Here is a 22,973-nt window from a genome sequence, read left to right on the forward strand (position 1 = left end):
CATTCGCCTTGTTAAGGATTTTATATGTTTTAAACAATTTACTTTCATTCTTTTAAACTCCAATGATACAATGATATACTGTCCAACCTTTCCTCATAAAACTGCCCATTATCTCTAGATATTAGTGTAGTACACCTTCTCTCAATTGCTTCTGATACATTTAAATCCTTTCTTAAATAAGGAGCCAAAACTGTACACTACAAAATGCCCTTCATAATCTAGGTATAACTACTCCAGTTCTGCATTCAATTTCCTTCACAATGAACAATAATATTAGATTAGCTTTCCTAATTATTTGATGCATCTGTATACTGGTCTTTGGTGAATCGTGTATTAAAGCAACTAGATCATTTTGCATTGCACAGCTTTGCTTTGCATTATCTTTTTAGCTAATACGCTTCTTTCTTATTTTCACTGTTAAAATAGGTAATTTTACATTTTCCCACATTATACTTCATCTGTTATACACTTAACGTATTACATCACTGTGTAGCCTCTTTACCTCCACTTCAGAATTTAATTTCTCACCTAACTTGGTGTAATCATCAAATTTAACAACCATATCAATCCCTTTGGGAAGCAAATTCAGCTGAGCTTCAGCTGATAGGGTTGCTTACATCCCTAGATGCTTGGAAGGGAAGAAGTAAAAGGGCAAGTGTTGCATCTCATAAGTGCATGGGAAGAGATAGAAACATAGAAACATAGAAAATAGGTGCAGGATTATCCAACTCAGTATCCTGTACCTGCCTTCTCTCCATACCTCCTGATCCCTTTAGCCACAAGGGCCACATCTAACTCCCTCTTAAATATAGCCAATGAACTGGCCTCAACTACCTTCTGTGGCAGAGAATTCCACAGATTCACCACTCTCTGTGTGAAATTTTTTTTTCTCATCTCGGTCCGAAAAGACTTCCCCCTTATCCTTAAACTATGACCCCTTGTTCTGGACTTCACCCAACATCGGGAACAATCTTCCTGCATCTAGCCTGTCCAACCCCTTAAGAATTTTGTAAGTTTCCATAAGATCCCCCCTCAATCTTCTAAATTCTAGCGAGTACAAGCCGAGTCTATCCAGTCTTTCTTCATATGAAAGTCCTGCTATCCCAGGAAACAGTCTGGTGAACCTTCTCTGTACTCTCTCTATGGCAAGAATGTATTTCCTCAGATTAGGAGACCAAAACTCTACACAATACTCCAGGTGTGGTCTCACCAAGACCCTGTACAACTGCAGTACAACCTCACTGCTCCTATACTCAAATCCTTTTGCTATGAATCCTGTTCTTGCCACCAAAGTGGATAACCTCACATTTATCCACATTATACTGCATCTGCCATGCATTTGCCCACTCACCCAATCTACCAAGTCACCTCGCAACCTCCTAGCATCCTCCTCACAGCTAACACTGCCCCCCAGCTTTGTGTCATCCGCAAACTTGGAGATGTGGCATTCAATTCCCTCGTCCAAATCATTAATATATATTGTAAATAGCTGGGGTCCCAGCACTGAGCCTTGCGGTACCCCACTAGTCACTCCCTGCCATTCTGAAAAGGACCCGTTTACTCCTACTCTTTGCTTCCTGTCTGCCAGCCAGTTCTCTATCCACATCAATACCGAACCCCCAACACCGTGTGCTTTAAGTTTGCATACTAATCTCTTATGTGGGACCTTGTCAAAAGCCTTCTGAAAGTCCAGATATAACACATCCACTGGTTCTCCCTTATCCACTCTACTAGTTACATCCTCGAAAAATTCTATAAGGTTTGTCAGACATGATTTACCTTTCATAAATCCATGCTGACTTTGTCCAATGATTTCACCACTTTCCAAATGTGCTGCTATCCCATCTTTAATAACTGACTCTAGCATTTTCCCCACTACCGATGTTAGACTAACTGGTCTGTAATTCCCCGTTTTCTCTCTCCCTCCCTTTTTAAAAAGTGGGGTTACATTAGCTACCCTCCAATCTTCAGGAACTACTCCAGAATCTAAAGAGATTTGAAAAATGATCACTAATGCATCCACTATTTCTGGGGCTATTTCCTTAAGTACTCTGGGATTATACTCGGGTTACTATCTGGCCCTGGGGATTTATCGGCCTTTAATCCATTCAATTTACCTAACACCACTTCCCGACTAACCTGGATTTCACTCAGTTCCTCCATCTCATTTGACCCCCGGTCCCTGCTATTTCCGGCAGATTATTTATGTTTTCCTTAGTGAAGACAGAACCAAAGTAGTTATTCAATTGGTCTGCCATGTCCTTGTTCTCCATGATCAATTTACCTGTTTCTCACTGCAAGGGACCTACATTTGTTTTAACTAATCTTTTTCTCTTCACATATCTATAAAAACTTTTGCAGTCAGTTTTTATGTTCCCTGCCAGTTTTCTTTCATAATCTATTTTCCCTTTCCTAAGATCACGATAAAGGAATGGTGTAGGTGGAGATGGATGAGTAAAGAACAGTCCCTCCAGAATTGTGAAAGGGAAGAGAAGAGGAGGACAATGAATTCACTAGTCATAGAGTTATACAGCATGGAAACAGGCCCTTGGACCAACTTGTCCATGCTGACCAAGATGCCCAATCTAGGCTAGTCTCATTTGCTTGCATTTGGCCCATATCCCTCTAAATCTTTCCGATCCATGTACCTGTCCAAGTGTCTTTAGCATGCTGTTATAGTGCCTACCTCGATTACCTCCTTTGGCAGCTTATTCCATATACTCACCACCCTCTGAGTGAAAAGGTTCCCACTGTGGTTCCTTATAAATATTTATCCTCTCACATTAAACCTCTAGTGTTAGATTCCCCTACCCCGGGTAAGAGACCCTGTGCATTCACTCCACCTCATTCATTATTTTATACACCTTTATAGAATCACCCCTCAGCTTCCTGCACCCAGAGGAATAAATTCCTAGCCTTTCCAAACTCCCCCTATAGCTCAGGTCCCCGATCATCATAAATATTCACTGCACACTTACCAGCTTAATGACATAGTTCCCATAGCAAGGTGAACAAAACTGAACACAATTCTTCAAATGTGGCGTCACCAATGTCATGTACAACTGTAATATAACTTCACTACTTCAATACCTAGTACCCTGACTGGTGAAGGCAAAAGCCTTCTTCACACCCTATCTACCTGTGATGCCACTTTCAGGGAACTATGTACCTCTAAGCCCTAGATCGCATTGCTCTAGTCTACAACATTCTCCAGGGTCCTACCATTTCACCTACCTGGCCTGGTTTGACTTCCCAAAATACAATACATTGCATTTATCTGCATTAAACTCCACTTGGTGAGTAACACAGCACAAGACGGTACAAGAAAGTTGTGAGGGAAACCTCAAAGAAGGAATTTGTTTCTTGGTGAACACCCTGGCGCAGCTTTAAAATCTATTGATTTGGACCTTTATATCAATGATTTAGGTATCCATGTTTGCTGATTCTCAAAGCCAAAAGAAAAAAGTGACCTGTGAGGAGGATAAAAAGTTGTAGATGGACTTAGTGAATGAATCAAAATAATGTCAGAAAAAAATGAGGTTGGTTAAATTCCTAGAAAAACATAAATGTTGGTATTTCTTCATATGTCACTGAAATATGAAAGTTCAGCCTGCACCATGCATCCTGAGACATGGAGTACTGTTTCAAATGAATATGAAACTTCCATTTCTATGCTATGTAACAAGCTAATTGACTCTTACCTGTGTAATTATCAGCCTGCAGATGCATGTCACATAGTTTGTGGATATAACGTATATACATCTCCTCCTTGTTAATCTCTGATTTGTAAAAGTTCTGAAATAAATGTAAACATAAACACTTAAGAATCGGAGCTGGAACATGCCAGCAAAAAAAGGGTAATTTGAATTGAGTCCAGTTACCTTTCAATATTAATCACTAGCTATGATCCCTTAGATCTCCAATAATGGTGCCTTGAAAGTCTTAGTGTTTGATGCTGTTGTATCTATCGTTGGACTGTTTATTACTGTATGTGGTAGGTTTAGCTGGTTTGTAACTTGAGTTCTATTTAACCTGGCAATGTTTGATGGGACTTTGTAGAGATGCAGGGCCTCTCCAAGTTACATTCAGGGTTCCCTTACTGTGAACTATTTGTAACCCGGATAGTTCACAAGTTGGAAGTAGTGACATGAACTGAGTTCCCAGACAGTAGAAGATGCAGCCCTGCAACAGCTGGGAAGTTTATCCCACTCGTCTACTAAACATTTGTGTATGTGCTGTACATATGTCAAACATATGTCAAGCACCTGGAGCGATCATGTTTCTTTATTCTCCATCTTACTTTATGGAGCTTAACTTCATTGAGTGTTTGATGTGATTTTGTAGATTAAGTTTTAGTAAGTACTGCACTGTACCTAACAATATTAGGTACAGTGAGTACCTGCCATCAAATAATTATATCACTTAATAAGAATGTGCTGAGAGAACTTTGCTTTACATCTAATTCAGCATATCAAACCAAGAAATGCTTATTGTTGACACTCAGAAGTGAAATTGGAGACAAGTTCTCACTTTGTATATTGAGTGAAAAAGGAAATCCATTTAAACAAAGAGAAATGCAATTGCTTACCAGCAAATTGACAGTACAGCCAATCTTTTTATTTTCAGCATCATCCCCTTTCATGCAATCCCTATGGAGAAGAAAAATAATTTGTACTTAGGAATTCTATTTCCATATATACAATAACATGCCTTTTTAAATGAACTATTAAAAATACAGAATTTCAGTGCAGACAATACATAGCTACATTTCTGCATGGAGTCATATTGAAATTATACATTGTCTCGTAAACACAGCAAAATTCTCTTGCACAATCCACAAATGCACAGTTGCCATATGTTGGTGCCATTTACAAAGAAAAAGTCCAAAGATCAAGTCTACATGTTGTTAGTACTGGAACGCCTTCCGATCAGGTAAGCCCAGGGTACTGCAGGCCCGCGACCCAATGTCCCTCTTCTCGCCCAACCACCTCTGTGTCCGGGGCAGTGCCTCCTGCAACCAACCTTGAAAGCGCTGGAAGCCATACCCCAGTCCATCTCCTACAGACCCACTACTCGTGTCCATCAGCAGTTCCCTCCTCGATTCTCCAGTTTTTGGGGCTTCCAAACTTCTCCCTCTAGGCAGCAGGCTTCCAAACTTCTCCCTCTAAACTTTTCCTATCCATGTACTAGGATAGGTTGATGGATAGGAAAGGTTTAGAGGGATATTGGCTAAACACAGGCAGGTGAGACGTGTAGATGGGGCATCTTGGTTGGCATAGGCAAGTTGGGCCAAAGGCCTGTCTCTATGCTGCATGACTATGATTCTAAGACTCTATTGGTATCGGGTAGTGGGAACCATCAAATGTTGCCGTCTTTCACAAAGCAAACTCTTGATCTCTGGTTCAATGAGGTGAAAGAACACAGGAATGGGAAAAAGTCATTCAGCCTCTTGAGGCTGCTTCACATTGAGTTACATAGTGACTGATCCATTACTCAACTCTTTATCTTGATGGCATCACCAAATAAATTTCCTATAATCTCAGAATTGACAGTTATAACTAATCCAGCATTCACAATCTTTTGGGTGAGTGAGTTCTAGATTTCTGCTAAAATCTGTAAAAATTGCTTCCCAGTTTCTCCCTCAAATGGATTTACTCTAATGTTGGTAAAGAGTTACTGAATGCAAGGCAGGAAAGATTGGTAGCTACATACTGAATTATTGTCTTGCTGTAGTATTCACTGCAGAATAGCAAAGGGATGCAAGTGAAAGTGTAAGTATGGGCTGCAACTCACTGCTCCACTTGAGTGCTGCATTGCCCTATTCCCATTTTGAGACATGTAACTGACTTGTCCGGTATGTGCCTCAGGTGGAAATACTCTCATTTTACTATTGGAACACCTTAAATTCTCTGCTAATATGGAAAGTGTTTCATTCTCAACTAACATCTAAAATTAACCAGTGTTTGTGAGGTCCCAAAACAGAAAATAACCAATTTGAATTTAGTAAAGTCTATAAATGAATTCATTTTCTTTACAAATGTCTTTACTCTTTCTTTGGCAAATAAACTCAGGACATATTTTTACCTGCAACCATCATACCGTTCTTCTTTTATATATGTGCAATTTTCCATCAAATGTGAGGATGCCTCAGCTAAGGTCTCCCCAACAATGTACTACAGCACACTGTCTACTGCAGGTGAATGTGGAGCTCTAACCTAGTGCAGTTTCACATAATGAATGACTTGCTTGGATTATAGCCAACTTGGTTCACTTGGCAGCACTGACTGACGATGGCCACTGCTTTGCCATTGCTTCAGATGGCTATTGGTTCAAGTGCTACATGGCATTTGAACTGTGGGTGCCACAGAAACTGCAAGAGTTAAAGAGGGCAGATCATCCCACTTTAGCAAAGGCATTGCAGATAGGCAATAAATGTTGACATTTGTGCAATACTCTTATATGATATATAAATGAAAAATATCCCCCAAGAAACTGAAGACATTGATACATTAGTGTATCATTGACGGAGTTCTGCATTGTAATCTGTTTAAACACATAACTAGAGCCAGGATGTTTAGGCAGTAAAAAAATCTGAAATAGGCAGACGAAAAGGTAAAATAAAATTACAAAAAAGGCACGAAAAAGGCATTTATTGCCAAAAAAAAAGGCATACAAAGGCATTTATTTCCACCATCTAAATATGGTTAAAAATAATAATATAAAGGTATACTACATTAAATGACCAAAGTTGCCCAGTTGCACATAATTACCAGCGGTATCAACATAGACTTCTCTAAGTTTAGATAGCCCTTGTCTTCTCCCTCCTCCCTCTCTCCTTCACAGCTGTCCTTCTAGTCCTCCTGTCTCCGCCTCTTCCTTTCTTTTTCCCGCCACCCGCACATCAGTCTGAAGAAGAGTCTCGACCCGAAACGTCGCCTATTCCGTCTCTCCTTAGGTGCTGTCTCACCCGCTGTTTCTCCAGCATTTTTTGTCTACCTTTGATGAATGAACGGCCGATGGTGGTGCCCCCGGTTTTCCCGGTGATGGAAGTTTTCTTGTTAAGGGGCTGTCCCACTGCGGCGACCTAATTGGCGAGTTTAGAAGAGTTTAGGAGAGTTTGAAAAAGTGGCATGTTGAAGACCTCCTTCGACTATGTAGAAGACCTCTTTCGACATCCTTCGACTATGTTGAAGACTAGCTTCGACTAGCTTCGGGAAAATTGGGCACCGATTAGTGGAGAGTGAACACGACCTCCTTCGATCTCCTTCGACATCCCTTCGGCTCTGTTGAAGATTATCTACGACTACCTTCGACTACCTTAGATTACCTTTGACTACCCTTGATTACCTACGAATAACATGCCGACCTACTACGACCTACTTCGACTAAACCTACGAGTAAATAGAAATATCGATTTTTTTCCATGGTGACCTTTTTTTACTTGCGGGCATTTCTCAGCATGTTGAAAAATACGCAGCGACCTAGCTGAGGCCTCGAGTATGCGGGGACTACTCTTGAGCATGAAGGAGAGTTACAAAGACCTCCTAGGATCTTGTGTCGACCATGCTGCGAGTATGAGTCGAGGGCCAACACTTCTAAACTCGCCAATTTGGTCACCGCAGTGGGACAGCCCCTTAAGTTATACTATGTTAACACGTTAATAATAACATTAATTTTAACGTGTTAACACAGAAAACGTCATTGTAATCATGGTACAACTAGAGAAAATAGCACGACCTTTTAGCAAAATGGCAAAAAAAGGCTGATTTAGGCACTCAATCGTTAAAAAGGCATTATCCTGGTGAAATCATCAAAAAAGGCATAACAAGGCACATGGTATTTATGGCAAAATCATGGTTCTACTTATAACAGATCCCATGGCATTATTCAAAGTGTTCTATCAAAAACAAATCAACTAATATTTAATCTAATTTTCTTTCCATACACTAAAGGAGCATGTAACAGTTGAAGAGTGAAATAGACACACTGCTAACGTGCCTCATCTATGCAATACTATCCTCGATAATAAAGGATCATAACGACCACTTTCCACTTCTGTATTTCAGGAGCCACTTATTAGCAAAGGCAGGCACCGTTGATGAAATTCACCACTACCTTTGATGCGCCAGCATAATCTTTCATTGATTGTGAAAAAGGGTATTTGAAGATCAAGACCTCAAACTTGGCACTAAACTCATAGTCTATTTGGCAGTGGTGATTGTTGTAATGGTATATGATTCAGAGACATAAATTGTGTACAACAGTTACCTCAAGGCACTGGAAAGATACCATTAACGGTGTTTCCACAAAATACTCAAAATTCACAGGATGGATAAACCAGCCAATGTCCGTGTTCGTTCCCACCTCAGCATTGAGTCCCTAGTTACACTCAGTCAGCATTGTTGAGCAGGCCTGCCTGACACCAGAATCTTGAATTAGACACTATTGCAAGCTCTAACACAGGAAGGGATTACCCGACAAACAGGGAAGGATGGAGACAGAAGTAGTGAAACTGAAGAATTTGAGTACAATACATCAAGTATTTTGAAATCAGAAAATAACAATGAAAATTAAAAAAATTCTGGTACCAGGAAATGATGGTATAAAATTATTGTTTTATTGTTTCCAACCTTCTTCCATGGAAAGAAACCTATGATTACTCAGTCTAGTATCTATCTGACTCTAGGTTCACTCAAATGAAGTCAAATCTGAACTTCCATCTGAAATGACCAACGAAGTACTCAGTTATATCAAATCACCACCAAAGTCCATCTTGCTTAATGCAAAGAATCTCTTGCCTATAGTAGGGGAATCGAGAACCAGAAAACATAGGTTCAAGGTGAAGGGGAAGAGATTTAATAGGAATCTGAGGGGTAACTTTTTCACACAAAGGGTGGTGGGTGTATGGAACAAGCTGCCAGAAGAGATAGTTGAGGCTGGAACTATCCCAATGCTTAAGAAACAGTTAGACAGGAACATGGATAGGACAAGTTTGGAGGGATATGGACCAAACACAGGCAGATGGGACTAGTGTAGCTGGGACATGTTGGCCAGTGTGCGCAAGTTGGGCCAAAGGGCCTGTTTCCACACTGCATCACTATGACTCTACATCATGGCTCTACACAAGGTTTCATATATTTACAAACCACTGCAAATTAATTTGTTGATTTTTTATATCTTCTCATGAAACAATGCCGGAAGTACCTCAGTGGTACCAGCAAGTGACTGTGGTCATAGTTCTAGTTTGCAGTAGAAGCTACCTGTAATCCAGCAGCCGCTCCATTAGGCGTGTTACAGACAATACAAAGGAAACACCCGTCTCTCTCCATGTCTCTTGTTCAATCTTCTCCAATAAACTGTGAACACAAGAAAAGAAGATATAATGAGTTTGTCCGTTTGCTAGCAAATTTCAGAGTTGTTTGATATTTTAGACATGCATACCGCAAGTTTTAATTGATTTTAGTCTTACCTAGGATAAGGCCCAAAGAGCTGGGTACTAATTCCAAGCAGCAGAATTAAGCAAAACCAAAATGTTATTATAATAGTAGTGCAGTGTTAATAACGTGGTTTTATACTCATACAATGAGGAATCTACATCATGTTAAAGAGGAATCGCTTTTGTTATTTTGTAATATTTGTACATTGTAATGACAATGTTTGTAATGATATCGAGTCTGAACTATATCCAACTCAGTCAGGAAGCAGTTTAATGATGGAAGGGATTAATACATTTCCACATGCAGTCTAATCTGTACTCATATGGAAGATGGCTTACCAATACCTTTCCATTAGGTTATCAAGTTCAAGTTCGGGTTTATTGTCACTTAACCAACTAAGGTACAGTGAAATTTGAGTTACTTTACAGCCATACTAAGTGAAAAGAACACAATACACACATAAAATAAAATTTAACATAAACATTCACCACAGTGAAATCAACATTCCTCACTGTGAAGAAAGGCAATAAAGTTCAGTCATCCTCCTCTTTGTTCACCATGGTTGGGCTTTTAATGGGTTTTCTAAAGATATTCATCCCCAAAAATGACATGATGCAAATAATTTAGGAAATGGGCTTGCACAAGCTGTACAGATATCCAACTAGGATAGAAGGTGAGAATCCCCAAAGAAGATGAAGAAGGGCTTATATCCTTAGATGCTATTCTCCAAGCATATTTGTGAGGCTGGGGGGAGAGGTGGGGTGAGGAATCACATTCTTAGCTCTAGATCTCTTAAGAGGAATGTATCTAGAGGCCAAGTTTTCTGTCAGTGACAACAGTGACCTGTGAACATAACCATGTTGAGCTTCAGCCTTGTAGCTTTGCTTGGATACCTCTGCCCATTGCGGTCAATCTGAGCTATCGAGTCTCCATATCTTCCAGGTAGTGATCTTCGCTATATTTTTCAGTCAGTGACTTCCTTAAAGTACAGGTAGCAATAGATTATCATGTGGCAATATGGGTTCACTTTGAAACCTAGATCACTACATAAATTAAAGGATGTCACTCCCTAAACCTGCAGCTGTTGCTTAACCATAATGTTCACATGATCAATTTATCCAGATGTTCAGCCACATTTCCTTGGTTTGCGACTCCTGTCTGTGCTTAAGAACTACTAGGCTACTCATAGATAGTGCTTTGCAGTTCATTGTCTGTTGGATTCTTTTCAAGCCTGAAACCAGAAAACTTAAACTTTGCCTCAGGCACAGAAATCGAAAGAGGACCAGATGAAAGAGATTTTTCATAGATGGCAGTGAAAGAAGCCTCTCTGGATGTCACAACATATTGTATTGACCATAGTTTCTCTGGGGAATCCTAGCTGGGTTACAGCATAGCAAGCCATTCGGTACACACTAGCTCCTTGTAAGAACAATCCAGTTAGCCTACTCCCTTATCTTCTTCTTGTAGCCTTGCCCTCCTTTCCTTTCAGATACTTAACCCTTTGAACACTGTGGTTGAATTTGTATCCACTAGTACTCTTGGCAGTGCATTCCAGACCATAACTATTCACTGCATAAAAAATGGTTTTAATAGCCATGTAATGAATGGGGAACTGGTGTGAGAAGAAAATGGCCTACCTTGTATCAAAATCTTAAGATGCTTTTGGTTCTTTTGCCAATCATCTTCATTCTATGTCCTTTGGTTCTTGACCTCTCTGCCAATGGTAACAGTCTCTCTTTAACTGATTTGTCTATACTTTTACATGAGTTTAACCATCTCTACCAGATCCAGAAGAAGGGTCTCGACCCGAAACATCACCCATTCCTTCTCTCCATAGATGCTGCCTGTCCCGCTGTTACTCCAGCTTTTTGTATCTATCATCGGTTAAAACCAGCATCTGCAGTTCCTTCTTACACACCACTCATTACCTGTTCTGTTCCAAAAAACCCCCCAACACATTCTCCAGTCTATATCTACATAAATGAACTTCCTAATCCTACATCAGTCTGAAGAAGGGTTTCGGCCTGAAACGTTACCTATTTCCTTCGCTCCATAGATGCTGCCGCACCCGCTGAGTTTCTCCAGTATTTTTGTCCACCTTCCTAATCCCTAGGATCATTTTATAAATCTATCTGGACGCTTTACAAATCGTTCACATCTACCTATACATCTATCTGTCTATCTATCTATTTACAATGTTCTATAGATTCAGGATCAGTTCCTGTGGATTGCAGGGTAGCTAATGTTATCCCACTTTTTATGAAAGGCGGGAGAGAGAAAACAGGTAATTATATACCAGTTAGCCTGACATCGGTGGTGGGGAAGATGCTGGAGTCAATCATAAAAGATGAAAAAGCGGCCCATTTGGATAGCAGTAACAGGATCGGTCCGAGTCAGCATGGATTTACTAAGGGGAAATCACGTTTGACTAATCTTCTGGAATGCTTTGAGGATATAACTGGGAAAATGGACAAGGGAGAGCCAGTGGATGTAGTGTACCTGGACTTTCAGAAAGTATTTGATAAAGTCCCACATAGAAGGTTAGTGGGCAAAATTAGGGCACATGGTATTGGGGGTAGTGCTGACATGGATAGAAAATTGGTTGGCAGACAGGAAACAAAGAGTAGGGATTAACGGGTCCCTTTCAGAATGGCAGGCAGTGACTAGTGGCGTACCGCAAGGCTCGGTGCTGGGACCGCAGCTATTTACAATATATATTAATGATTTTGATGAAGGGATTACAAGTAACATTAACAAAATTGCAGATGACACAAAGCTGGGTGGCAGTGTGAACTGTAAGGAGGATGCTATGAGAATGCAGGGTGACTTGGACAGGTTGGGTCAATGGGCAGATGCATGGCAGATGCAATTTAATGTGGATAAATGTGAGGTTATCCACTTTGGTATCAAAAACAGGAAGGCAGATTATTATCTAAATCATGTCAAGTTGGGAAAAGGGGAAGTACAATGGGATCTGGAGGTCCTTGTTCATCAGTCAATGAAAGTAAGCATGCAGGTACAGTAGGCAGTGAAGAAAGCAAATGGCATGTTGGCCTTCATAACAAGAGGAGTTGAGTATAGGAGCAAAGAGGTCCTTCTGCAGTTGTATAGGGCCCTAGTGAGACCACGTCTGGAGTATTGTGTGCAGTTTTGGTCCACTAATTTGAGGAAGGACATTCTTGCCATTGAGGAAGTGCAGCATAGGTCTACAAGGTTAATTCCTGGGATGGCGGGACTGTCATATGCTGAGAGAATGGAGTGGCTGGGCTTGTATACTCTGAAGTTTAGAAGGATGTCTGGAATTCTCTGCCTCTTTTCTATAGGTTCTATAGGTTGGCAGGTTCTCTGGATGCTTTTCTATAGGTTCTATAGGAGGCAGGTTCTCTGGATGCTTTCAAGAAAGAGCTAGATAGGGCTCTTAAAAATAGCGGAGTATGGGGAGAAGGCAGGAACGGGGTACTGATTGGGGATGATCAGCCATGATCACATTGAATGGCGGTCCTGGCTCGAAGGGCCGAATGGCCTACTCCTGCACCTATTGTTTATTGTCTATTGAGAGGGGATCTTATTGAAACATATAAGATTATTAACGGTTGTGACATGCTATGGCAGGAAACATGTTCCTGATGTTGGGGGAGCCCAGAACCAGGGTTCACAGTTTAAGAATAAGTGGTAAGCCATTTAGAATGGAGATGAGGATAGACTTTTTCACACAGACAGTTGTGAGTCTGTTGAATTCTCAGCCTCAGAGGGCGGTGGAGGCAGGTTCTCTGGATGCTTTCAAGAGAGAGCTAGATATGGCTCTTAAAAATAGCGGAGTCAAGGGATATGGGGAGAAGGCATGAAAGGGGTACTGATTGGGGATGATCAGCCATGATCACATTGAATGGCGGTGCTGGCTTGAAGGGCTGAATGTCCTACTCCTGCACCTATTATCTATTGTCTAATGCACAAAGTGCTGAAGTAACTCAGTAGTTCAGGCAGCATCTCTGGAGAACATTGAAAGTTGCTGTTTCAGGTCGAGACCATTCTTCAGACTGATTGTGGGTGGTGGGAGAAGAAAGCTGGAAAAGGGGAGAGGCAGAACAGAGTGCGGCAGGTAATAGGTCGACATAGTCAAGGTGGTTTCTTGACTGCAGATGGTTAGGACAAATGCCAGATAAGAACACTAGACGTGAGACAGGTTTGAAGAGTTGCGGGTTCTGAAGCCTGGGGGAGGAATGCAGTGGAGGGGGGTGGGGGGACGCAGTTGGAGAAATAGGTGGGAGTCCAGGTGGGGCACAGGGGAGGGAAGTGCGCAGGAAAATAGAGGGGGTTCTGTGGGAAAGAAAGGGGGTTGTTTAGTTAGAGGTTACTTAAAATTAGAGAACATTCATTCCATTGGGTTGTACGTTATCCAAATGGAATACGTGTTGTTCCTCTAGTTTGCATGTGGCCTCACTCTGGCAATGATGAATGTCTAGGACAGAAAGATCACCGTGGGAATGAGAAGGGGAGTTAAAATGGTTAGCAACTGGGATATCTCATAGGCCTTGGCAGACTGACCGTGTGTTCAGCAAAAACGGTTGCCGAGTCTACGATTAGTCTCGCCGATGCACAGGTGGCTATATTGGGAAAACCTAATGCAGTAGATTATGCTAGAAAAGTTGCACATGAAACTCTGTTACATCTGGAAGGATTGCAGGGGTCCCTGGATGGAGTTGAGGGAGGAGGTATAGAGATAGGTGTTACATCTCCTGCGGTTGCAGGGGAAAGGACCTGGAAGGGGATGGTTGGGTGGGAAGGGATGAGTGGACCAAGGAGTTGTGGAAAGGAAGCGGCCTCTGCAGAAGGTAGTAGGGGAGTGGAGATGGGAAATTCTGACTAGTGGTAGGATCACATTGGAGCTGATGGTAATGTTGGGTGTGGAGTGTGGTGGGTTGGAAGGTGAGGACTTGGACGATTCTATCCTTATTCCGGCTGGGGGGGAGGGGGAGCAAGAAGAGAACTATGGGACACAGAGGAGACATGGGTGAGCGATCTATCTATGACATAAGGGGGAAAACTATGTTTACTAAGAAACAGGGGAATTAAGAACAGGGAATAACATCTTTGCAAGAGGCCGAGTGGGAAGAAGTGTAATCCAGATAACTGTGGGTGTCAGTAGGTTTATACTAGACATTAGTCAATAGTCTGCCCCCTGTGACGGAGACAGAGAGAATAACATAGGGGCGAGATGTGTCAGAGATAGTCCAGTTGATTTTGAGGGCAGGGTGGAAGTTAGTTGTGAAAATGAAATCCACGAGGTCTACACGGGTGCAGGAGGCTAGCCTGATGCATCATTGTAGCGGAGAAAGAGTTGGGAGATAGGACCAGTGTTTGCCTGAAACAAAGACTGTTAGATGTAACCAAAAAAAGACAGGCACAGCTTGGGCCATGCGAGTGCCCATGGCCACACCTTTAACTTAGAGGAAGTGAGAGGAGTCAAAGGAAGTTGTGGAGTCTACGGATAAATTCTGACCGGTGGAGGAAAGTGTTAGTAGAGGGAAATTGATTGGATCTCTGTTGGGGGAAGAAACAAAGGGCCTTGAGGCCTCCCTGGTAGGGGATGGATGTATATAGGGATTGGACGTCCATGGTGAAGATGAGGCAAAGGGGGCCTAGAAATTGAAAGTAATTAAAGAGTTGAAGGCCTTGTGAGGTGCCTCGGATGTAGGTGGGAACCTTTGACATTTCTCTACATTAAACCACAAGGTAATCTCCATTTCAAATACTTGCAATAGTATTGCAAACTGAACAATATATGGTATCACTATACCCTGCAATAATTGATTTTTCTGAAGACACCTTCATCATTCCATCTGCCCATCTGCACATTAAAGTGGTTAGGATGGAATGGATTGAACAAATGATTTTAATGAAGATTAATGTCAGAGCATTAATGGCAAATGAAATACACAAATTATTAAATGGCAGCAATTCATTATCTTGTACTTTTTTATGGTAACAATCTTCCATTTGGGTCTACTGGCCTTACTACATCTGCAAAAGGGCGTCCTTCCACCTCACTCCAGTTTACCCTGACAGGCCTATTCTTGCAAAGTTGGTGGAAAAGTGATTCCAGATGGCTGTGATGGACAGCCATGATCTGCCCAGGACCAGGGAGGATCAGTTAATAGCTGCTGGCTTGGGCACATGTGAGAGCAATGTTTCAGAAGCTTACAGATCAGAAGCATGCATTTATCCCAATGATTTTCACCAGTGTGTCACTCAACAACAGATCTATCCCATTATCCTTAAATATTTCACTTAGAATGCAGAGATATTTTACAACATACAGATGTAGGACAAATCCTTCTACTTTTTCAAGGACCTTGATCTTTTTTATCATCCCTGAAGGACAGTATGTGCAATGATCAACTGATGATCAAGATAATGAAAAGAGATATATGCGAGTTAAAACATGTGGGGGAGGGCATAATCTTAAAATAAGTAGGCCTGTTAGAACTGAAGCCAGGACACATATCTTCCTGCAAAGGTTAGTGGAAATTCAGAGCAGTGGTTCTCAAAATGTTAAACAGAATAGGTCAACTGAAAACTTCAGACTGGCAATCATAGAATTTTCAGAAAATGCTGAAAGCACTCAACAATCACGAAATATCCAAATGGTCCTTGACCTGAAACATGAACTCTGTTTCTCCCCCATCTGATGCCAAGTGCTTCCAGCATTTTCTGATTCTGTTTTTGATTTCCAGCATCTACACTTTTTTGATGTATTGATAACATTTTGTGTGCATACTTAAAAACATGAAACCAAGGTATTTGAACAGGTTAAGAAATAGATCAGCTAATATAATCAGAGCAGGCTTGTGAGACTGAATTTTAGACTCAACTATGTTCCTCATATAAATTTAGGCTGAACCCAAGTCATGGGATTGGAGCCTAAAACCTCTGGATTCAGATGGCTCACAAGCTAGCCAAAATTATACCTTATATCTATTTTCTGACAGCATTAAATTTGATTTGAAGTGTTATGTTTAAGATAATTGAATATTAAAATTTGGGTCGTGAAGACTGTGGCAGTAAAATACACTATCAGTTGAGATAGAGTTGTACAGATCAGACAGATTAAAAATGTTTAAAAAGGAACTGCAGATGCTGGAACAATTGAAGGTAGACAAAAATGCTGGAGAAACTCAGCGGGTGAGGCAGCACCTATGGAGTGAAGGAATGGGTGATGTTTCGGGTCGAGACCCTTCTTCAGACTTCTTCAGATTAAAAGGATATGCAGCTCATGCTGATTTAGCTAATCTTTGCCATGAAAGCCTGTGAATAGTGCAATTAGCATGGTCATTTAGAGTGGCACCGATTCTTAATCAACGTCCGATAACCCTGCTGGAATGCACATATTGTTACTGATTGAGCACAGATCAGGTTTGGCGGTGGGACATAATTGTTTTTTCATGCTTAGATGAACAAATAAATACTGTCAGCTGGACAATAACCCTGAAGAATAGCAGATGTACGTAGAGCCTTATTTCATGTTACAGCATTTTTCTGCCACAAATAGAAAAAAATATCTGATTATTTGTAAAGATGTTAACAATTCAAATACTAAATTATATTACCATGTTATTAATGTACATAATGCTTTAATTATACAGATTAATATCAATAAAGGTGATACATGAATTAAATTTTATAGATAATCAATTTCCCTCCTTCTGGTATTGACCTTACCAAAACTCATAAAATCATGGAAATGTTAAGATACAGAAGTTGACTATGCTGATTGAAATTGATTTATTTAATACCACCTCTCACCACTTGACCCATAGGCTTGTAGGTTATGCTCCTTTGGGAGGCTATCCGGTAATTTTCCAATATGTTAAGGGTTTCTACTTCCATCATCCTTCCTGACAGCGATATTGAATCCCTGGCATGGAATTGGAGCCTAAAACCTCTGAATTCAGGTGGAAAGGTGTTCACAAGCTAGCCAAAATTACACATCCTTATCCTTATCCATATCTATTTCTATATACTTATAAAACTGATCTTGGATGTGTGTGTATTTGTGTGTGTGTGAGTGTGTGTGATGTTCGTGTGCGTTTCACATCTCCTTGAAAACACGATGCGCTAACGGTGAAATGTCTACATACTCCGAAAGAGATTTACACCATATGTCAAAAATCACCTTATCTGAAAATGTCATGCATTATTTATCGAGTTATTTATGAAAATGTTCACAAATCTCAAATAACTTAGAAAATAAACGAGATGGTCTCGCTGATGACATCACAATGGGTCTGACTGCCTGCCTCTGCTCACACTGCGAGTGACGTCACCCCTGTCGTGTCTTCTGTACTTCTTGGCTTCTTAACTTTTACTTCTTTAAATTCGTCACTTAGTACTTTGAAACTGCTGCTCAGGTCGTGCTGTGCGCTCCGCTGGGCTCCTTGAAGTTCTAAACATGGCGGCAGTGGTCATTATCACCACGCGGGTGCGGGGCAACGCGATGGGAAGGTGGCCATGGTGGCCATTACTCCCTCTGGGAGAGGTCGTCTATGGAGGCCTGCGATTCCTCCGTCGATCGCAGGGACTTGGGGAATCGTGACGCTTTTTCCTCGCTGACGATCCCGATCCCACCTGGCGATCTCTGGCCTCTCCATCTTCCCTGCCCGATCGTCTGTCACGCGGGTGGGTGGGCTTCCCTTCACGGAATCCACGATCGACCGGCCCTCCGTTGCTTTTGACCGTCCTGAGATCGCGCCCGACCGCAGCCTCCCTCCAGTCTTCTCCACCTGCTTGCCCGCTCGCCATGGGCCCAGCCCGGCTTCCCTGCTCCTCTCCCCACCCTTCTCCTCTCCCCACCCTTCTCTTCTCCTCCCCTCCTCCTGTCCCCCCTCCTCCTCTAACCCCTCCCCTCCCCTCTCCCCCTCCTCTCTACCCCCTCGACTCACCCCCCTCCACTCTCCCCCCTCCTCTTTCTCTCCCCTCATCTCTCCCCTCTATTTTCCAGCATCTGCAGTTTTTTCTTAAATAAGTTAAAATTGGCATGTTGTAAAGGTAATGCTACGGTTGTTATGGGAGATTTCAACATGCAGGTAGACTGGGAAAATCAGGTTGGTACTGGACCCCAAGAAAGGGAGGTTGTGGAGTGCCTCTGTGATGGATTCTTAGAGCAGCTTGTACTGGAGCCTACCAGGGAGAAGGCACATCTGGATTTAGTGTTGTGTAATGAACCAGATTTGATAAGGGAACTCGAGGTAAAGGAGCCATTAGGAGGTAGTAACCATAACATAAGTTTTAATTTTCAATTTGAGAGCGAGAAGGGTAAATCGGAGGTGTCAGTATTACAGTTGAACAAAGGGGACTATGGAGCCATGAGGGAGGAGCTGGCCAAAGTTGACTGGAAGGATACCCTAGCAGGGGTGACAGTGGAACAACAATGGCAGGTATTTCTGGGAATAATACAGAAGGTGCAGGATCTGTTCATTTCAACGAGGAAGAAAGATTCCAAGGAGAGTAAGGGGCGACCATAGCTGACAAGGGAAGTCAGGGACAGTATAAAGATAAAAGAGAAGAAGTATAACATAGTAAATATGAACGGGAAGCCAGAGGATTGGATAACTTTTAAAGAGCAACAGAAGATAACTAAAAAGGCAATACGGGGAGAAAAGATGAAGTACGAAGGTAAGCTAGCCAAGAATATAAAGGAGGATAGTAAAAGCTTCTTTAGTATGTGGAGGAAAAAATTAGTTAAGACTAAAGTTGGACCATTGAAGACTGAAAAAGGTGAATTTATTATGGGGAACAAGGGACTGGCAGACGAGTTGGACAGGTACTTTGGAGGACACTAAGGAGGACACAAACAATTTCCCTGATGTACTGGTGGTCAGAGGATCTAGAGGGACGGAGGAACTGAAGGAAATGCACATTAGGCAAGAAATGGTGTTGGGTAGACTGAAGGGACTGAAAACAGATAAATCCCCAGGGCCTGATGGTTTGCATCCCAGGGTACTTAAGGAGGTGGCTCTGTAATTCGTGGACGCATTGGTGATAATTTTCCAATGTTCTATATATTCAGGATCAGTTCCTGTGGATTGGAAGGTAGCTAATGTTATCCCACTTTTTAAGAAAGGCGGGAGAGAAAAAACAGGGAATTATAGACCAGTTAGCCTGACATTGGTGGTGGGGAAGATGCTGGAGTCAATTATAAAAGATAAAATAGCGGCACATTTGGATAGCAGTAGCAGGATTGGTCCGAGTCAACATGGATTTATGAAGGGGAAATTATGCTTGACTAATCTTCTGGAATTTTTTGAGGATGTAATTAGGAAAATTGACAAGGGAGAGCCAGTGGATGTAGTGTACCTGGACTTTCAGAAAACAATTGATAAGGTCCCACATAGGAGATTAGTGTGCAAAATTAGAGGACATGGCATTGGGGGTAGGGTGCTGACATGGATAGAAAAATGGTTGGCAGACAGGAAACATAGAGTAGGGATTAACGGGTCCCTTTCAGAATGGCAGGCAGTGACTAGTGGGGTACCGCAAGGCTCGGTGCTGGGACCGCAGCTATTTACAATATACATTAATGATTTAGATGAAGGGATTAAAAGTAAGATTACCAAATTTGCAGATGACACAAAGCAGGGTAGCAGTGTGAACTATGAAGAGGATGTTATGAGGATGCAGGGTGGCTTGGACAGGTTGGGTGAGTGGGCAGATGCAGTTTAATGTGGATTAATGTGAGGTTATCCATTTTTATGGCAAAAGCAGAAAGGCATATTATTATCTAAATGGTGTCAAGTTGGGAAAAGGGGAAGTAAAACGGGATATGGGGGTCCTTGTTCATCAGTCACTGAAAGTAAGCATGCAGGTACAGCAGGCAGTGAAGAAAGCGAATGGCATGTTGGCCTTCATAACAAGAGGAGTTGAATATAGGAGCAAAGAGATCCTTCCGCAGTTGTTCAGGGCCCTATTGAGACCACACCTGGAGTATTGTGTGCAGTTTTGGTGTCCAAATTTGAGGAAGGACATTCTTGCAAATGAGGGGGTGCAGCGTAAGTTCACCAGGTTAATTCCAGGGATGGTGGGACTGTCATAAGTTGATGAATGGAGCGGCTGGGCATGTATACTGGTATTAGGAATTTAGAAGGATGAGAGGATATCTTATTCAAACATATAAGATTATTCCGGGTTTGGACATGCTAGAGGCAGGAAACATGTTCCCGATGTTGGGGAAGTCCAGAACCAGGGGCCACAGTTTAAGAATAAGGGGTAAGCCATTTAGAACGGAGATGAGGAAAAGTCTTTTCACACAGAGAGTTGTGAGTCTGTGGAACTGTTTGCCTCAGAAGGAGGCCGGTTCTCTGGATGCTTTAATGTGAGAGTTAGATAGAGCTCTTAAAGATAGCGGAGTTAGGGGATATGGGGAGAAGGCAGGAACAGGGTACTGATTGTGGATGATCAGCCATGATCACATTGAATGGCGGTGCTGGCTCGAAGGGCCAAATGGCCTACTCCTGCACCTATTGTCTATTATTATACGAAGAACTGAGTACAAAAGCAAGGAATCTTGTTGACGAGGCACAGGGATGGTGAGATCCTCCCTTCCCCTTGAGTTTTGTATGCAATTTTCGTTTACATGCCTGTCTTTACAGGCAAAAACAGCTATAAAATTCTAACATGAATATACAGACATTCTTAATGGCCAGGATCAGTCTCATGATGTAGGCTTTGCAATTTAGCATAGACATGAGAATAAATGTCTTCCCTCAGGAGGTGGTGAACCTGTGGTGTTCTCTAGCATAGAAGGCAGTGGGAGACGCCTCATTTACAGATTCAAGACAACGATTGTTATTCTTAACACTGAAGGAATCACAGGTTATACCGACAAAGTGGTAACGCTGAAATGAATAGTTAGCCATGATCATATTGGATGGTGCTACAAGCCTGAAAGATCTATTCTTGTTTCTCTTTCCCATGGTGAAATGGTTAAGCTTGAGGCCTTGTGCAGGAGTAGGCCATTCGGCCTACTGACATGACAACATGCAGAGGCCCTGAGAAATAGCAGAAGAAATGCATAATCTCATAAATTATCAGTCTGTCACCACCTGTACTGATTGCTTTTGTGGGCCTCATCAGCCACCCCAGAATTCCCCAAACTAGAGACGAAATCAGTCATCCTTGATTACTTGGGTATACATAAAAAGACCTATCACAATAAGAACCTCCGGGTTTATGATATGAAACTTCCTTTGTAAGGAACCACAGGCATGTTTTTAATGCATTTGTACTATTTGCACGACTACCATTTATGTTCATATTCACTCAGCCATTTGCTGAAACAAATCTTCAACAAACAAATGCTCCATAACACCTCATCAGCATTGTCAAAAACTACTGTCAGTACTGCTTACAGGAGACTGAAAAGCTCACGGTAATTTTCATCTCCTTTTCCGTCTGACACCAGACTATCCAGCTTGTCGATCAGTTCTGCTTCCACCTAGAATAAAGAAATGACAGCAAGTAAACAATGGGCTATGTTTTCATAAATGTGAATGGAAGAACATGTTTGTTCCTTCATATCTTAAAATCATGCGGCCTACAAACCAGCTGTGATGGTCTACAACCAAACTCCCACTCCATTCAGCAGCCTCCACTCAGAATTAAATTCTGCAATTTAATGATGATGTAGCTGCTTTATCTAGAAAATACAGTACACACAGTGCACAGCAAAATACCACATGGAGCTGTGTCATAATGGCCAGATAATGGTCATTACAGTAATGGACTTTTCAGTCTCCTGTAAGCAGTACTGCCAGTAGTTTTTAATGGTCATAATTTGCAACCAAATTATGTATTTTCCCATGCTAATCTTTATTTAGATTGTAGTTATGAAAATTTAGCAGTGCTGAGGCCTAAAACATATACAGATTTTGTACAGGAAAAGAGGTATGCCTGGAACCTGGTCTAGAGGGCTCACTGGGAAAGAGAGGCTGAGATTGTGCCGAGGGTGAATTCTGACGATTGGGGTCTGTGATTGGTTTTTGAATCGTTGGGTGGTGAACTGGAACTATCAGGAGTGGAAGTGGAGAGTGTGAGTGGTGCAATCAATGGTGGACTGCTTGCCAAGGATTCCTGCAGCTTAAGGTAGCAACTGAGCATGTGAGGACAGTGGACAGTTGGTTGCTACAGATGTTGGTCAGGGAGCCTCCATGCATTTGGGAAAGAGAGATCAGAGTATTTCTCCTCTGCTTTTACTGTGGAGAACGACATGAAGATTTGGGAACTTGGGACAGGTAACAAAAATGTCTTGAGGATAGTTTGTATCACAGTTGAGTGGGTACTGAATGTCCAAAGGCATATGAAGGTCGATAAATCATCCAGACATGGTCAGATATATCCGAGGACACTGTGAGAAGGTAGAGAATAAATTGCAGGCGCCCTGGCTGATATATGTGAATCCTCATTAGACACAACTGAGCTGCTGGATGACTGGAGGGTGGCTAATGTTGTGCCTCAATTATAAGAAAGGCTGCATGAAAAACT

At 41.9% G+C, this 22,973-nt stretch overlaps 1 protein-coding gene across 5 annotated transcripts in view; it reads right to left on the minus strand.

Annotated features, from left to right (window-relative positions):
* The window catches only part of dock3 (dedicator of cytokinesis 3), a 366,678-nt gene that overhangs the window by 60,505 nt on the left and 283,200 nt on the right, over nt 1-22,973 (minus strand). For 3 of the 5 annotated variants that reach the window (XR_004414644.1, XM_033036842.1, XM_033036844.1), the window contains exons 33-37: nt 21,842-21,927; nt 9,470-9,496; nt 9,261-9,356; nt 4,589-4,649; nt 3,702-3,795 (exon numbers count right to left, since the gene is read on the minus strand). Coding sequence is in view for 4 of the 5 variants with exons in the window: in XM_033036842.1 (XP_032892733.1) it covers nt 3,702-3,795; nt 4,589-4,649; nt 9,261-9,356; nt 9,470-9,496; nt 21,842-21,927 (364 nt within the window). In the remaining variant the exon portion in view is untranslated. The remainder of the gene's footprint in view (nt 1-3,701; nt 3,796-4,588; nt 4,650-9,260; nt 9,357-9,469; nt 9,497-21,841; nt 21,928-22,973) is intronic. The other 2 variants (XM_033036845.1, XM_033036843.1) reach the window with 1 other exon arrangement.

This window comes from Amblyraja radiata, chromosome 18 (genome assembly GCF_010909765.2).
Source record: "Amblyraja radiata isolate CabotCenter1 chromosome 18, sAmbRad1.1.pri, whole genome shotgun sequence".
NCBI lineage: Eukaryota > Metazoa > Chordata > Chondrichthyes > Rajiformes > Rajidae > Amblyraja > Amblyraja radiata.